The sequence below is a fragment of the Mytilus edulis genome, chromosome 5, assembly GCF_963676685.1.
Source record: "Mytilus edulis chromosome 5, xbMytEdul2.2, whole genome shotgun sequence".
Classification (NCBI taxonomy): Eukaryota; Metazoa; Mollusca; class Bivalvia; order Mytilida; family Mytilidae; genus Mytilus; species Mytilus edulis.
This window is the reverse complement of record NC_092348.1, coordinates 59,864,299-59,878,893: the sequence shown is the minus strand read 5'-3', so window position 1 is coordinate 59,878,893 and position 14,595 is coordinate 59,864,299. Positions and strand designations below refer to the sequence as shown.

General features: G+C 32.6%; 1 protein-coding gene across 1 annotated transcript; it reads right to left on the bottom strand.

Annotated features, from left to right (window-relative positions):
• Window positions 1-6,869, bottom strand: LOC139524099 (sodium-dependent phosphate transport protein 2B-like; the record flags this gene model as incomplete). The annotated part of the gene is given in 9 exon segments (XM_071318668.1): window positions 1-916; window positions 1,382-1,606; window positions 2,519-2,647; window positions 3,519-3,648; window positions 4,294-4,601; window positions 5,284-5,427; window positions 5,681-5,809; window positions 6,077-6,197; window positions 6,687-6,869. Coding segments are annotated over 9 exon segments (1,881 nt in total). The 5' UTR covers window positions 6,708-6,869.
• Between the last annotated feature and the right edge of the window lie 7,726 nt (window positions 6,870-14,595).

Sequence of the window (14,595 nt, the reverse complement as noted above, 5' to 3'; positions counted from 1 at the left end):
GTTAATAAATGCAGACATTGTCTTTAACACAACGCCATCATACTACTTAGAAGTAACGAGTTCATATCGAGATTTATAGCTGCCTACATGAATCTCATTCATGTGGAAAGGAATCGAGTGAACAACGTACTGTATGACTGACTGTTGGTGTTCAACGAATTTCCGTCACGTCTGTCATGTAAACCGTTCTTAAACAGATTTAATTTCAGAGCATCACATGATATATATAAGTCCTGCTTATTCTACAATACTGTAAATGCTGTGTTGTCATAACTGTGATCAGAAAAGGTTGGATCATCTTCTTTTTTAGAAACTGTATTTTCTATTTCTTTTTTACAACATCTACATACTCCAAAAACTATTCTTATCACTTTGTCTAATGGTTTAAAAGAATGGCAGCACAACGGCAAAAAGTTCCAATTTTTCAAAATTGACGGCAAACAATTGTTGCATTTTGATTGGCAACAGTTAATTATACAAATACAAAGTATAAGAAATAACATTATTGAGCCAATAATAGCAAATGGTAACGTTCCTGCGAGAGATAGTCCAAAAATGAAGCCCGGAAGAGCCAAGAACATCATAATTAAATATACGACAGAGAACCAACGATATTTTGCAGTGATATTTCCAAGCTTTTTTGCAAGGTTGATTGGCGCTTTTCTTGTAATGGGTATAGGATAAAACAAAAGTATTCCCGAGAGATTAAAAAATAAATGACACAGTGCAATCTGTAGTGCGTGCGGTATAGCCTTTGCTGGACTTGCAAGCGCAGCAAGTATTCCAGTAATACAAGTTCCAATGTTTGAACCAAGAGTCAGAGGGTACATCCTGTCAAGGCTAACAACTCCTACTCCAACTAAAGGAGTTAACGTTGACGTGAATACAGAACTACTCTGGACAAGAATCGTCATTCCTGAAAAAAGGAATATCAAGATTAAGTTGGAGTGAAAAATAACATGATGAAAAAACTGACCAAATTTGATAATTCCAAGCATTAGCAGATAAATTTTGAAAAGGTCCATGGTGTATCTTGTTAAAGTATTGTAGACACCCTGTTTTGTTCACATTTTTTACAAATCCCATGAATGTTTGTTTATGTTTTATCATGTTTTCTTTATGGTTTTTGTTTGCGTCCAGAAAAACTATTGACAACTACGAAAAAAGCTTATATAAATATTCGGTCTTTAATAATAAACTAGATACATCGTACAGGTTAAAGCAAATTCTCAAGTTAAAATTTTCTATGGTTATAAGAAAAAAAAACACATTTTTACAAACGCGTGCAGTTATATAATGTTTGTATATGTGTCTTCTAATGGCGGAGAAAATAGACATAAATATATAAATACTAATAGAGAAAGGAATTATCATAACAAACCTGTTCCAACGATTATTGCAACATATCCTGTCAGATGTTTAAACGCTCCAGGGAAATCTGAGTTGATGATCTTCTTGACAATTTTAGCAACTGAGCCCTTTAGGAGTGAATTAAGCAGTTTCACCATAAGGATCAGAGATATCACGATTAATCCAAGGGAAATAAGCAAAAGAAGTATTCCGATAGTGGAATCAGACAAGTCTGTTTTGGCAAACAAATTGTCACCTACAAAAATAATAGCATTTCTGACAAACAATAGAAATTATTTCAAAAACCGTCATTCTAGATGGATAAAAACAAAACCGAAAACAAACTTAACTTAACTCAAGGAGATGTTGAATATTATCAGTAGTTCAGTACATCTCAGTTATGTAAAAACTTTGCTTTACCATAAAATGAAACATAATATTGAAAATGAGATCATTTTCAAAACTGATACGTGTTTCGTCCAGATTGTACATACAATTGTGTATAAAATATGGTACCTCAGATGTTTTATTTGACAATGTTTTATAATACTGTCAATGCTATGAGTTTACAGTTTATATTGTGACCATAACAACAGGCTAGTTCGCATATATTGAATGTTATGAATTAATCAGTTAGCTTCCCCGTTTGAACTATTTCACATTTTGATGTCGGGGCCTTTTATTACTAACCATACGGTATTGTGTTTTACTCGGGTGATAAGATGTCTCATTTGCAATCATACCATATCTCATTTTTCATATTAAGTCAAACAATTTAGAGTAAAATGAGAAAAATGATGCCGGAAATGTTCCAAGTGTAGCTACGTCCATAAATATAACCCAACAAGTTTATACTATTCACCCAGTTTGTTCTAACATAAGTAACACGACGGGTGCCACATGTAAAGCAGGATCTTTTTACTCTGCCAGAACTCCACAGATCATCCCCGGTTTTTGGTAGGGTTCTTGTGTTTTTGTACTTATAGATTATCGATGAGCATTTCAACAAGATTGATTTTCTCGCATGATCCGGATCGTCGAAAGTTAGAAAAGCAATCGAGTTGAGATGACCAATGATAATCTGTTTATCGCAATTTTATCTGTGACGACGTTGTCAATTTCTCTAGATAATACACGTGTCATACATTTCTTTAAAGTTGAAACTTACATCTTTCTACGTTGATTGTCTTCATTAGTGTCTCGTCACTTTTCCAATCGATAAAAGAATTGTTTGTGTTAAAGCCTTCTAAAGTATAATTAATATCTTGTCTTTTCAACTGACGAACTATTGTTGAATCTGAAAATAATTGTAAAGTCTCAATAAAACAAAAACACATACAGCAACAAATAAGACAAATATATTTCAAAAACTTAATGGTGTCTGGAAGGAGTCCTCATTTCTGTATTCTTACTTTTTATGCTATTATGAGGGGGAGGACAGGGGGTACCCTTCTCCCATCCCTCTTCTCCTTTCTCCTACCCCGTTATCCTTTCTCCCATTAGAATAAAACATCTGATTTGAGATATTTTTTCTTGAAATATTAGAAATTTTTTTAAAAGGAGAGATATTTTATTTGTTCTCCTTTCTCCAACTTTTTCTCCTTTCTCCCAGCCTTCCTCTCCTTTCTCCTACCCCCTTTCCCCTTTCTCATACCCCTTTCTCCTGTCTCCCTTACCCCTGTCCTCCCCCTCTATTATCATCATTTTTTTTCATTTCGTTTGCCAATTATTCTCTTTTCTTTATTTCTTTTCAACTTTTTTTTTAAGAATCCTTTAATATTTGTCTTCTTATTTGGCCATTTTTCAGTCTTTATATATTTATTACATTATTATCATTTCTATAAACTCAATCCAGACACTCATTAAAGTAGCATTTGTAAAACTGTCAAAGTAATCACAAGAAGCTTCGAGGGCCAATTTATTTATTGAAACTATCTGTACCTTTTCACTCTTCTCAAAAAATAACAACGATGATAAAATTATATTCAAGAAATACTGATAAATATCAATTATCTGGTTGATTGTTATTTTTAATGTGAACACGCTCATTTTTATATGTGCGTGAGCTCCGTATATACAATTCTTGGTTATAGTTGAGAAGATATTTTAGGGTTAAATTAGCTTTTAGTTATAACACTAACTGAAAGAAACAGAATAAATACACTTACTGTAAATACTATGATGGTCTATCGTGGTATTGAAGGGCTGCTTAATCTGTTTGCACCAACGATGTAACACCGAACGGTCTGATGCGCCATTTTCATTCAATGCAATGTCTGTGATTACATGTTTGTTTACCTGGAAAAGTAAAACCTGTTATTTATTAAATCGATACATTACGCTCATGCACGTTCATGGGGCGGAAATCATCAGCAGTGGTGTGCTCCTAACACAAAACTTCTCCAATTGATGTTTGACGAAGAAGAACTGAAATCAACTCTACACAAATGTTGCGACAGTTCAACCAATTTGATAGTCTGTATGCATATCAGGGGACTCTGAACCTGCCGAAGCACTTATAATATTATATTTGGGTTCATGCGATTCCACCAGATTTTGTTTATAAACTCTATCCTTCTTATTAACTGAATGATGAATTTGAACATCGGTAAACGATTGTTGAACAATAAAAGATCGGATAATTGATGCAAAATACTTATTTTTACAGTTACCGTCTGAATTTCTAGCCCTATTTTCTGGGAATCCCACATCAGAGAACCTAACTTTTACAGGCATTGCTCAATTGTTTTAGTCCTGGAAACGCATTAAATACTTCCACTGGAAGATTAGCAAACAAAATCAATCCTAGATATATAATACGTAAATATAATTTCTTTCTTATTCAAATTTTAATATAAATGATGATTTATTGATTGTTGATTGCTGAATTTCCAGTGGAAAATATTTGATGCTTGTTAAGGACAATCTGTATCATGATATTACCTTAACAATGACCTCTGTAAACGGTCTTGTTATAATTTTCAACATGTCTTTTTTCTTTCCAGATTCTGTTAAATGTAAACTTCCAACAATGGTGCTTGTCAGGTGATATAAATAATGAAACGCTATTTCTATTGGTAGAAGGATTATTACAGACAACCAATTAAACATGTCGTGTACTGTAGCGCCACCAAACGCCTTCCGGAACTCCTCTCGATCTCCGGACTGGGTCAATGAAACTATGGTATTTGTAACTGAGGTTCCAATATTGGCTCCCATTACCATAGGAATTGCAGTCTTAATTGGAATAACTAAAATGCAATACATGAATTCTTACTGAATTGCCATGGCAAGCATTTTATACAGAGCCTGAAAAGATTAAGTTTAAAGTTCCTATGTTTGAACTTTCATGTATATTTTAACTGTAGATATTAGTATTATAATGTGGTACATCTGACAATCATTTTATCTACATCAGATTTATTAATGTCGTCCGAAACAGTTAAGAATCCAATTCAAAAAAGAAGTTGTGCCTAATACAACTATCTATGTCTACGGAAATAAAAGAAAATCATTTCAGGCAATTCTTAAATTTCATAAACAGTAACTTTACATGAAATGGCCATATCGACCATATTCCATTTCAACGCAAACGTTTAATGGCTTGCATCAAACAAGTCAATCAAAAATGTTTTTATCCTGCACAAGGAAAACTTTCTTTCGTTCTTTCTTTTCTCAGCTAGCTATAAAACAAGGTACAATCCACCATTTTATAGACAAGAGAATGCCTTAACCTAGTCAGGAATATGACAGTTGATATGATCCATTCGTTTGATGTGTTTAAGCTTTGATTTTACCATTTGATTTGGGACTTTCGGTTTAGAATTTTCCTCGAAGTTCGATATTTTTGTTATTTTACTTTGTAGGACTTTGAACATTCAGAATGATTTTAAAAGTAATGATCGTGTTATTTAGAACCTTAACAAAACTTACTATCAGATCCTACCATAGTAATAATAATGGACGTTGTAGTGGATGAACTCTGTAACAAAACAGTAACCAGAACTCCCATCATCAAACCAGCTACTGGGTTGGTAAGAATTTTGTTCTCTCTGAAAACCTTTCCTGCTGTTTTCCCTGCAATATATTAAAGATCTTATATATCATATACTCAACAGTTTATTATATGATGTTGTAAAAGGTCTCAAATTATATATTTTCAAATAGAAGATACTTTATCACAATTGGTTGTGAAAATTAAAATGTACAGAAAATTGATGTGGAACAATAAATGATATAAGAGCTATATATAAATATAAACTAGTAATGCATTTTACTAAAATTCTAAATTAAAAAATATTTTACGCATGCATGTACATGCATGACATACCTCCAACTAACTGAAATGCATCTCCAAGGAAACCAAGTGCACAAATAAATAGGTATAAAAATCCAAAAATGAATGCAATTTTGATCAAGACGGTCATGAGGTAAATTGTCCTGTCTTTGCCTGTCATATCTAAAACAATAAATAATACTGTCAAAGTTCAACTCTTAGCACAGTATAAGCATACATATTTATAAACATTTCTGATCTTTATTTGTTGATGAAAAGCGATTTGGACGCACCACATCATAACTTGTTATTTTCCTTTACTGGTTGATTATGTTAGCAAACAATAATAATAACCCCTTCAATTCTCAAAGGTACAATGTGTTTAAACAAGTTTAAAGAAATTACACTAAATATGTATAGAGGTATTCTGACTGAAAATAAAGCACTGACCTTTCCATTCTGGTCCATCATCGGTTTCTTTAGTACTGACAGCCCAAGGGTCAATATGTTCTTCCTTTGTTTCATCTGACACATTCCCATTTGAATCTACCTCTACAACTACCTTTGGAACCTTAAATTGATTTTTTTTCTCGTAAACTTCTTTTCATGGTCATATATGTGTTAATACAAAGATTTGAAAATTAAGTAAATTTACAATTCCATGGCCAAAAGAAATCAAATACAGACAATCATGAGCAGTGATGAGTAGACAATAAAAAAATAAGGACAATGTTTGAACAGACGAATAATACGTCTATCATAATGATACACGTGCACATTACTAAATTCTTCCTAAATATACTCTAGAAAGGACGAATATATGTCCGATGAAAAGCTTGTTTTATTGATATATAATTTAACTATCGTCTTATTTTCTCATTTCTTTTACAAACAGACTGACGGTGACCTTTAGCTGTTAATTGCTGTGTCATTTGTTCTCTTGTGGAGAGTTGTCTCATTGGCATGATGCATACCGTACCTTCTTTTTTAATTATTATATGCATATGTCTTATGTAATTCTAGATCATAGCAAAAGATTAAAATAAAAAAATCTAGTTACCTGTTTTATTTCGTAATCCATTATTGTCGTTCTTCTTGCTTAACAAGAAACTTCCTTTTTGGAAATGCATATTTATAACTGAATTGACTGTTTATATACTTTCAGATCTTAATAACATTTCGTCTTAAAGGTCAAGGTAAACACTGACAGATTCGGAAACGTGCTATTTTTCAAATCTCAGAACGACCTGTAAGGAAATAAAAATATATCGCATCCGTTGTCAAATTTGGCATCATTAAATTAATAAAAGTATATTTTGGTTATCTAATTCCATATTTCTATATTTGTTTTTGATATTAAACACTAGCACTTTTTTCTTGGGTGCATATAGAGGTAGATAAACTTAAAATGAGTGATTAGGATTAAATAATTTTATCTCCAAGGAAAAAATCACACCAAATCACTTACCGTCGTCACGACCGACACTCGGCTAACCGAGAGATTGGTCGGTTAATCTATATTGAGTATGTGGCTATATCGGCGGTGGGTCTGTTAATCGGGTTGGCTAAAGTCTGTTAATCAGGTGTTATCGAGGAAATCATTGGAAATTCTGCATGTTTCATTGTATAACTTTTTAAATATATGTGTATCATAAAAATTATTCATGTCTAACAAAACAATTCAATGTACTGAATCCAGTGGTGTAATTTTTATTTTTCTAGCTTCGATGTACGATCTATAAAATGAAAAGGCGTGTTACTCATCAATAAATTTATACACATTTTACACACACAAAATGTACACAAAAAGACACGTTGGTTGAATTTACTTGCATGCGATATTTTGAACATCGAACAAAGACAGGCATTATGTATGTCAACCAAATTGATATCATTGTGTGAAAAATCTACACAAAAATCTGTATTTTGGTGACATAAATAAATCTTTATTTAAAACCTGGTCTGTTAATGGGTCGGATGTATAAAACCCGGTCTGTTAATTGGTCTGTTAAGAGTTATGAATGGCAATAAAAGTATAATTTTATTGCTGTATGGGGTGTTATCGGATCAAATGGGTAGGCTCAAGACGAGTGGCTAAAATATACGGAAACAACACATGAGCAATGAAACATAATATTGAACAGATATATCATGTTAAGGAGGGGTATTTGCGAAAAATACCAGTCGAGAGAATGTTAAATTTCACGAGCCGTAAGGCGAGGGAAATTCATTCTCAAGACTGGTATTTTTCGCAAATACCCCTCAATAACATGATATATCTGTTTAATTACACCGAATGTTAATGTACTAAAACGCATTGATGATCGTGACGTTACAAGCGTCCAGTCGGATAGAGTATTTTTTGGCAAATACCACGGCAGAGAGGGTAAAAAAGGCATATCCTTTTAGCAAATACCCCGGCGGCGTTAAAAATGAACGATATTCATTTGATAACAGTAAATTGGTGAAAAATACACTGGCTATTAACCAATCAAAACCCCGGATTCTTACATAAGGTGTAATTAATACGGAAACACTGACATGAACAATGAATTTAGGGCATGAATATTGAAAACTGATATAAAAAAGTGTAATATCAAAGTATTATTATACATCATGTTAAAATGCCATATTTTGATTGCCTAATACGAAGGTGTTAATTTACTCTATCACATGGCTGAGCGGGTGACAATTTTTTAGAATGTCACCCTCTCGGCTAGACCAATCAAAAATCGGCAGTTTAAACGACAATGAATTGAATCTACATCAAGTTATTTTATAGACAATTCTTAAAGTTCTAATTTACTATACAACGAAGCGTGGAACGACTCAAACTTATTTCTTTTACAATTGTTGGAAAAACGTATTTCACTTGTTAATATTTTTATTTTAAAACCTATAAATCATTGTGTGTTATGCTTATTGTTGATATTAAACGCATTCGTTCACCATCGATGGGTTTCAACTGGTGATGTACATTTCATCATGTTCATTGTGATGTATATTTCTCAGCCAGATATGAGGCCTTTTGAAAGGGGTATTTACCCAAAATTTAAATAAAATAAATAACAATAACAAAATAACAACAATTGAAAATATTTTTTTTCTTGATAGCAGAGCTTTTATCTCGTTTCGGGCCTAATCCTTCAAGTTGTATCGTTTAAATGTCAAGTTAATGCACTACTATTGTCTATTTTTTTCACTTCTGATGATTTTTCAAATACCCGTTACGCTGTCAAGTACGTGACTACATAGAAAATACTTTATAATAAAACTCATCTGTTAAAGAAAATGATGATAGGACATTCATTATAATAAATCAAATATCACATAGCTGAGAGGGTGATAGAGCAGATCGGTATCCCTCGAAAAAAACATTGTTAACCTTGGCTTCGCCGCGGTTGACAATGTTTTCTCGGGACCCAATCTGCTCTATCACCCTCTCAGCTATGTGTTATTTATATCTTATCACATATTTGTTACGGATACGGATAATTTTTTAAGATTTACCTGTTATGTTTCATTAAATTGTTATAATTGAACTTTTTTCCCTCTTTTATGCAACACTTAAATATGTGAAAAATAGCTTAAAAATTATAACATATTTTTCCATATTTGCCCTGGTATCATCCCTCGACCCATATCGGCCCTCGGCTAAAGCCTCGAGGCCGATATGGGAGTCTCAGGATGATACCAGGGCTAACATAGAAAAGGGCATGTTATAATCTATACATATTGATTTCATCCAAGAATGGTCGCATATATCATGTGGATTCTGTTAAGGTTGTCATGAATGACACTCATTTGTATCTAAATTGGTATTAACCAGTATATAAATCAGAGATAAACGTCGTAATGTAACTAAACATCAGTAAGTAAAATATATTGGGATGCTAGAATATATAAAGAATAAAGAAATAATAATGAGTAAGATAAAAATAAAATGTAGAGAAAAGTAACAGACAATTTAAAGAATATAGAAATAAACAGCACCCCCAATCCGGACCCTCATTGTATACACGAGAATCTGATTGGAAACACAGAATATATATAGAATAATAGAAAAGGACAGTAGGAAGTGATGCATTAATAAAAAAAGATAGAAAAAAATAATAACTGTTTGAGAATAAAGACATGAAACACCCCTGGGTGTTGAAACAGTAACGGATTGCTATGTACTCATATTGGTAATAAATGCTAAAAGTTTACATGCAGACAACTGCAGTTCTCCTCTGTACTTATGTAGAAAGGAATTAAACGGAATAAAATTAATTAAAACTTAAGATAACCAAATGTAGCTGCATTCGCTCCTTTCCATTTACTTCTTTAGACTGATTTGTAAACAACAGATGATTCAGTAATAGAAGAAAAGAACCAATCGGATGATGTTGACGATTTAGAGTTTAACGTCCAGTGACAAATATCATGTGCATATGAGAACGACAACACGTTATATGTACCCTGTGTTGTATTAGAAAGACACTTTCGGACGGATTTGAGAACGTGCTACTTTGAACAGACACAAAAATTAAGGCTGAAGAAAACGTTAATAATAGATTCATGCATATTCCAGCAGGCAATCCATATCCATATATTGAAGTGACACACCCCTTAATAAAATGCAAAGGAAGTCAAAATCAAAATGTTCTTACTAGAAGGATACTGTTGCAGCGTATTGTCATTTTACTCAAGAGCATCTCATTCTTAACTTTTTCAAAGGGAAAATATAAAGGTAACACAACAATTGCCGTGGCTAAATAACTCTTAACTGACACAATTTCAATTGTCCAACCCATTAACAGACTTTATTCCCATAATATTCACTAAAACGTGGTATTACTCACGTTATATTACAATTATGAAATATTTACTAATTCCAATTCATATTTTAGAACCAAAGTACGATTTTGTGTCCTTTAAATGATATCTAAAATTGTTTTTTTCGCCTTTCATTACAAAAATTGCTATGCGTATAAGCATAAATACTACATACTTGCGCGACGCCTTTTAGTTTTACTGAAAATTGCGCAGACTATGAAATGTTTTTACAGTTGGAAAATGTTCTATGATAAATATCATTTTGTCAGACACTTTTCTTTTTTTGATTTGATTCTTATAATGTACCTAAAATCTGTATATTAAATAGATTTTAATATTAAAATTGTGCGTTTTACTCTTAACAGACGTATAACCAACCCGATTAACAGACCAACCGCCGATATAGCCGCATACTCAATATAGATTAACCGACCTATCTCTCGGTTAGCCGAGTGTCGGCCGTGGTCGTGATTGATAACTTTATATCAGAATTTGTTGTATCAAGTCTAGTAAAACATAAGATTGGATCTCAATACAAATTCAATTTTAATAATTGTTTGATATGAAAAAAAACGTTACGTTACCTGATGAAAGCGTTTCTTTTGTTTACATCGAATATGACGTCATAACTTAAAGAACGTTACAGCTAATTCCCTAACAACAGAACCAAAATCGGGAACGTTACGTACGGTATTTCGGTTTCATAATTGAATTAAGAAAATAATACATACAGACTTCGTCCCCATTCACAGGTTATGCCTGCCTCATATTATTTCAAAATGTTATATGTATTTACAAAATTATAAATATCAGTATTTTCTGGATTGAACAAAAATGTAAAAAGTAATATGGGGACGAAGTCCCCAATTACGGTAGAAAAATCAATAAATAAAAAAAAAAAAAAATCGGGAAAATTTCCCGAATTTTTCATTCTACTAATGAACTGAAAATCGTTAACTTTTTTTTCAGATCTAGTTCCTGTTCCGGTTTTCCCCGCATTTGCGCAGAAATCTGTCTTGTTTTCATGAGACTTTGAAAAAAATATATTTATCAGTCTAGTAAAATATAAGATTGGAACTCAATACAGTTTCATTTTTAATAATTGTTTGATTTGAAAAAAACGTTACCTGATGGAAGCGTTTCTTTTGTTTACATTGAATATGACGTCATAACTTAAAGAACGTCACAGCTAAATCCCTAACAACAGAACCAAAATCGGGAACGTTACGGTATTTCCGTATCCTTTATTAACATGTTTGAAGTAAAAAAAGAATACATACAGACTTCGTCCCCATTCACAGGTTATGCCTGCCTCATATTATGGGGACGGAGTCCCTAATAACAGTAGAAAATTCAATAAAAAAAAAAAATACGGGAAAATTTCCCGAATTTTTCATTGTACTAATGAACTCAAAATCGTTCAAATTTTTTTTGTCGTGTTTTGAAATCCCGGACCTGCGCAGAAATGTACAATGTACTTCCTTTTTCCGGTCTCGTTTGTATGAAACTTTTTGATCAGTCTAGTATAAAATAGGAAGGAACACGCAATACCAATTTCATTTTTAATAATTCCTTGATATGAAAAAACGTTACCTTATGATAGCGTTTCTTTGTTTACATTGCATATGACGTCATAATTTAAATAAACGTCACAACTAAATCCCTAACAACAGAACCAAAATCGGAAACGTTACGGTATTTCCGTTTCTTTTTTTTTTAAAACAATATTTAAGTTACAAAAAAATAATTCATACAGACTTCGTCCCCATTTACAGGTAATGCCTGTCTCATATTATGGGGACGAAGTCCCCTATTACAGTAGAAAATTCAAAAAAAAAAATCGGGAAAATTTCGTACTAATGAACTCAAAATCGTTCAATTTTTTTTTGTCGTGTTTTTTAATTTCCGGATCTGCGCAGAACACAAAACTCTACTTTCTTCTTCCGGTCTTGTTGTCGTGAGACTTTGATTAGTCTAGTAAAATATAGGAACTCAAGGAACACAATACCAATATTTCATTTTTAATCATTCTTTGTCTTTGGTATGAATAAACGTTACAGGCCTACCTTGTAGTCGCATGAAATTCCTTTATATTATCAACAATGTGTGAGTGATACGCATTGTTTTACTTTGTTTAATGTATTCAAGTTAGAAAATATTGATTATTTCTATATCAGACATGTCAGAAGTGGCGTTCTGTAACTTGATTTTAAATATAATTTTAATAAAATTCTAACTTTTTTTTTCTTTAGATATTCGATTGAAACTAAAATTCCTAGTCTTTGTTTTATTCTTTTTGTTTCTAAACATTTCTTCGGTTAACTTTTAGTAAAGAAAGCAAGATTGATGAGTCCAATTTCTTCTATTTCTTTTTCTTGTTGAATGTACTTTAGTTTTGCATTCTATAAAAAGTTTACTTTCTACATTCAATTGTTTACATTGTTTAATGTAAATATTCTAAGTAGATATATTTCGAACGAATGGTTTAAGAATGTTAATTAAGTCATAATGTAAATCAAACTTTCGCGTAATATGGACCTAAAATATTTTTCTTCTTTCGATGGTTTCTATAAAGGCAGTGGCTTTTCGTCCGGTTGACAAAAAGTCAAAAATGTCTATTCATCCGGCAAGCCGGAAAAATAGCATTTTTACGGTGTTTTGCTATTTGTCCGGCCAAAATATAATGGTGTAGATATAACAACGTGATTTAAGGAAATACACGCTGAGTATAGTTATGAGAAATATTGTCTAAATCGTATATCAACATCTATGCAGCAAATACACTTTTGAATTAGTCACTTATAGTCTTGGCAAAAAATTGTGCAAATAATTTCCATTCATTCACTAAAACAAATCAAAATGCAAAATGAATATACTACAAAGTATATATTTTATTCTGATGTGTTTATTCTAAAGGAGTTTGGGGGAGGGGCAAAAAGGACTCATCTTTTTATTTGTTCTACCTATATGAATTTCATGTAAGGTTAATTATTGCCTTCAATGAACATCTATGATTCCGAAAGGAGATTCTGAATTTATTGTTTTCTTGACTGAGTTTGGTTCAAATCATGTCGTTTGAAATGTTTTTTTTTTTTTTTTTTAACTCATAGGAAATAAGAGAGAACGGTATAGGTACGTGTAACCTTCACAAAAAGTAAGATTGAGTTTGCGATAGAAAAATATAGTAAAAAAATGTTTATTGAGTTGAACAGAATAAAAAAGAGGGTTACCCCAACCAGGCCGCTGATACTAGTATCCTATTCAGGTCAAATCGAGGTAGATCAGTGCATGTTCAATCGTTGTAGTAGAACTTAGAAATAATTAGCCCTAGTTATTTGATTTAGTCATTATCCGAATGCGTTTTGCCTCCATGGGGTAAATCAGCAATTTCAGTTTCATGTCAGGCTTTATTCCTCTCTGTTTACATGTACACTATATACGCTATTGTTCTGGAGTCACTAATGAATAAAGCAATCACATTCTCTCTAGTTTTCTTTATGACATCTTTAAATAAAAATCACGATCTCCAATTCTCAAAACTTCCATTGCATACGCGCGTTTGTTATCCGACACCTCATCCGGGACACTTTCAGCGCCACATGAAACTTTTATTGGTATTAAAGATTTGCGCATCCGGAAACGGAAGGCCGGACAAATAGAGATTTTTAAATATCGGCTAGCCGGACGAATAGACACTCCGTTCTATAAATGGGTAAAGGTGTGTAAAACTATGTGCAATAGTAAAATTGAGAATGGAAATGGGGAATGCGTCGAAGACAACAACCCGACAAAAGAGCAGACCACAGCCGAAGGCCACCAATTGGTCTTCAATGGAGCGAGACACTCCCGCACCCAGAGGTGTCTCTCAGCTGGATCCTAAACAAAAATGTATACTAGTTCAGTGATAATGTTGGTCATACTAGGCTGCCAAATATACACAAGAAACTATGATTAAAAGTTTTTTTTATATTTCCCAACGCTGAGGTTATTGACACATCTAACACGTGACAAACGCTGTTTTTTTCTTTGTTTGATTTTTATTCCAACGACTCAATCGTAAGGTCAATATGTCAAAATGACTTGTCCTGACATCTTTTTGAACTTCTGAAAATATCACAAGTGAATGCGAGTGTTGCGTAGGAATATGTAGT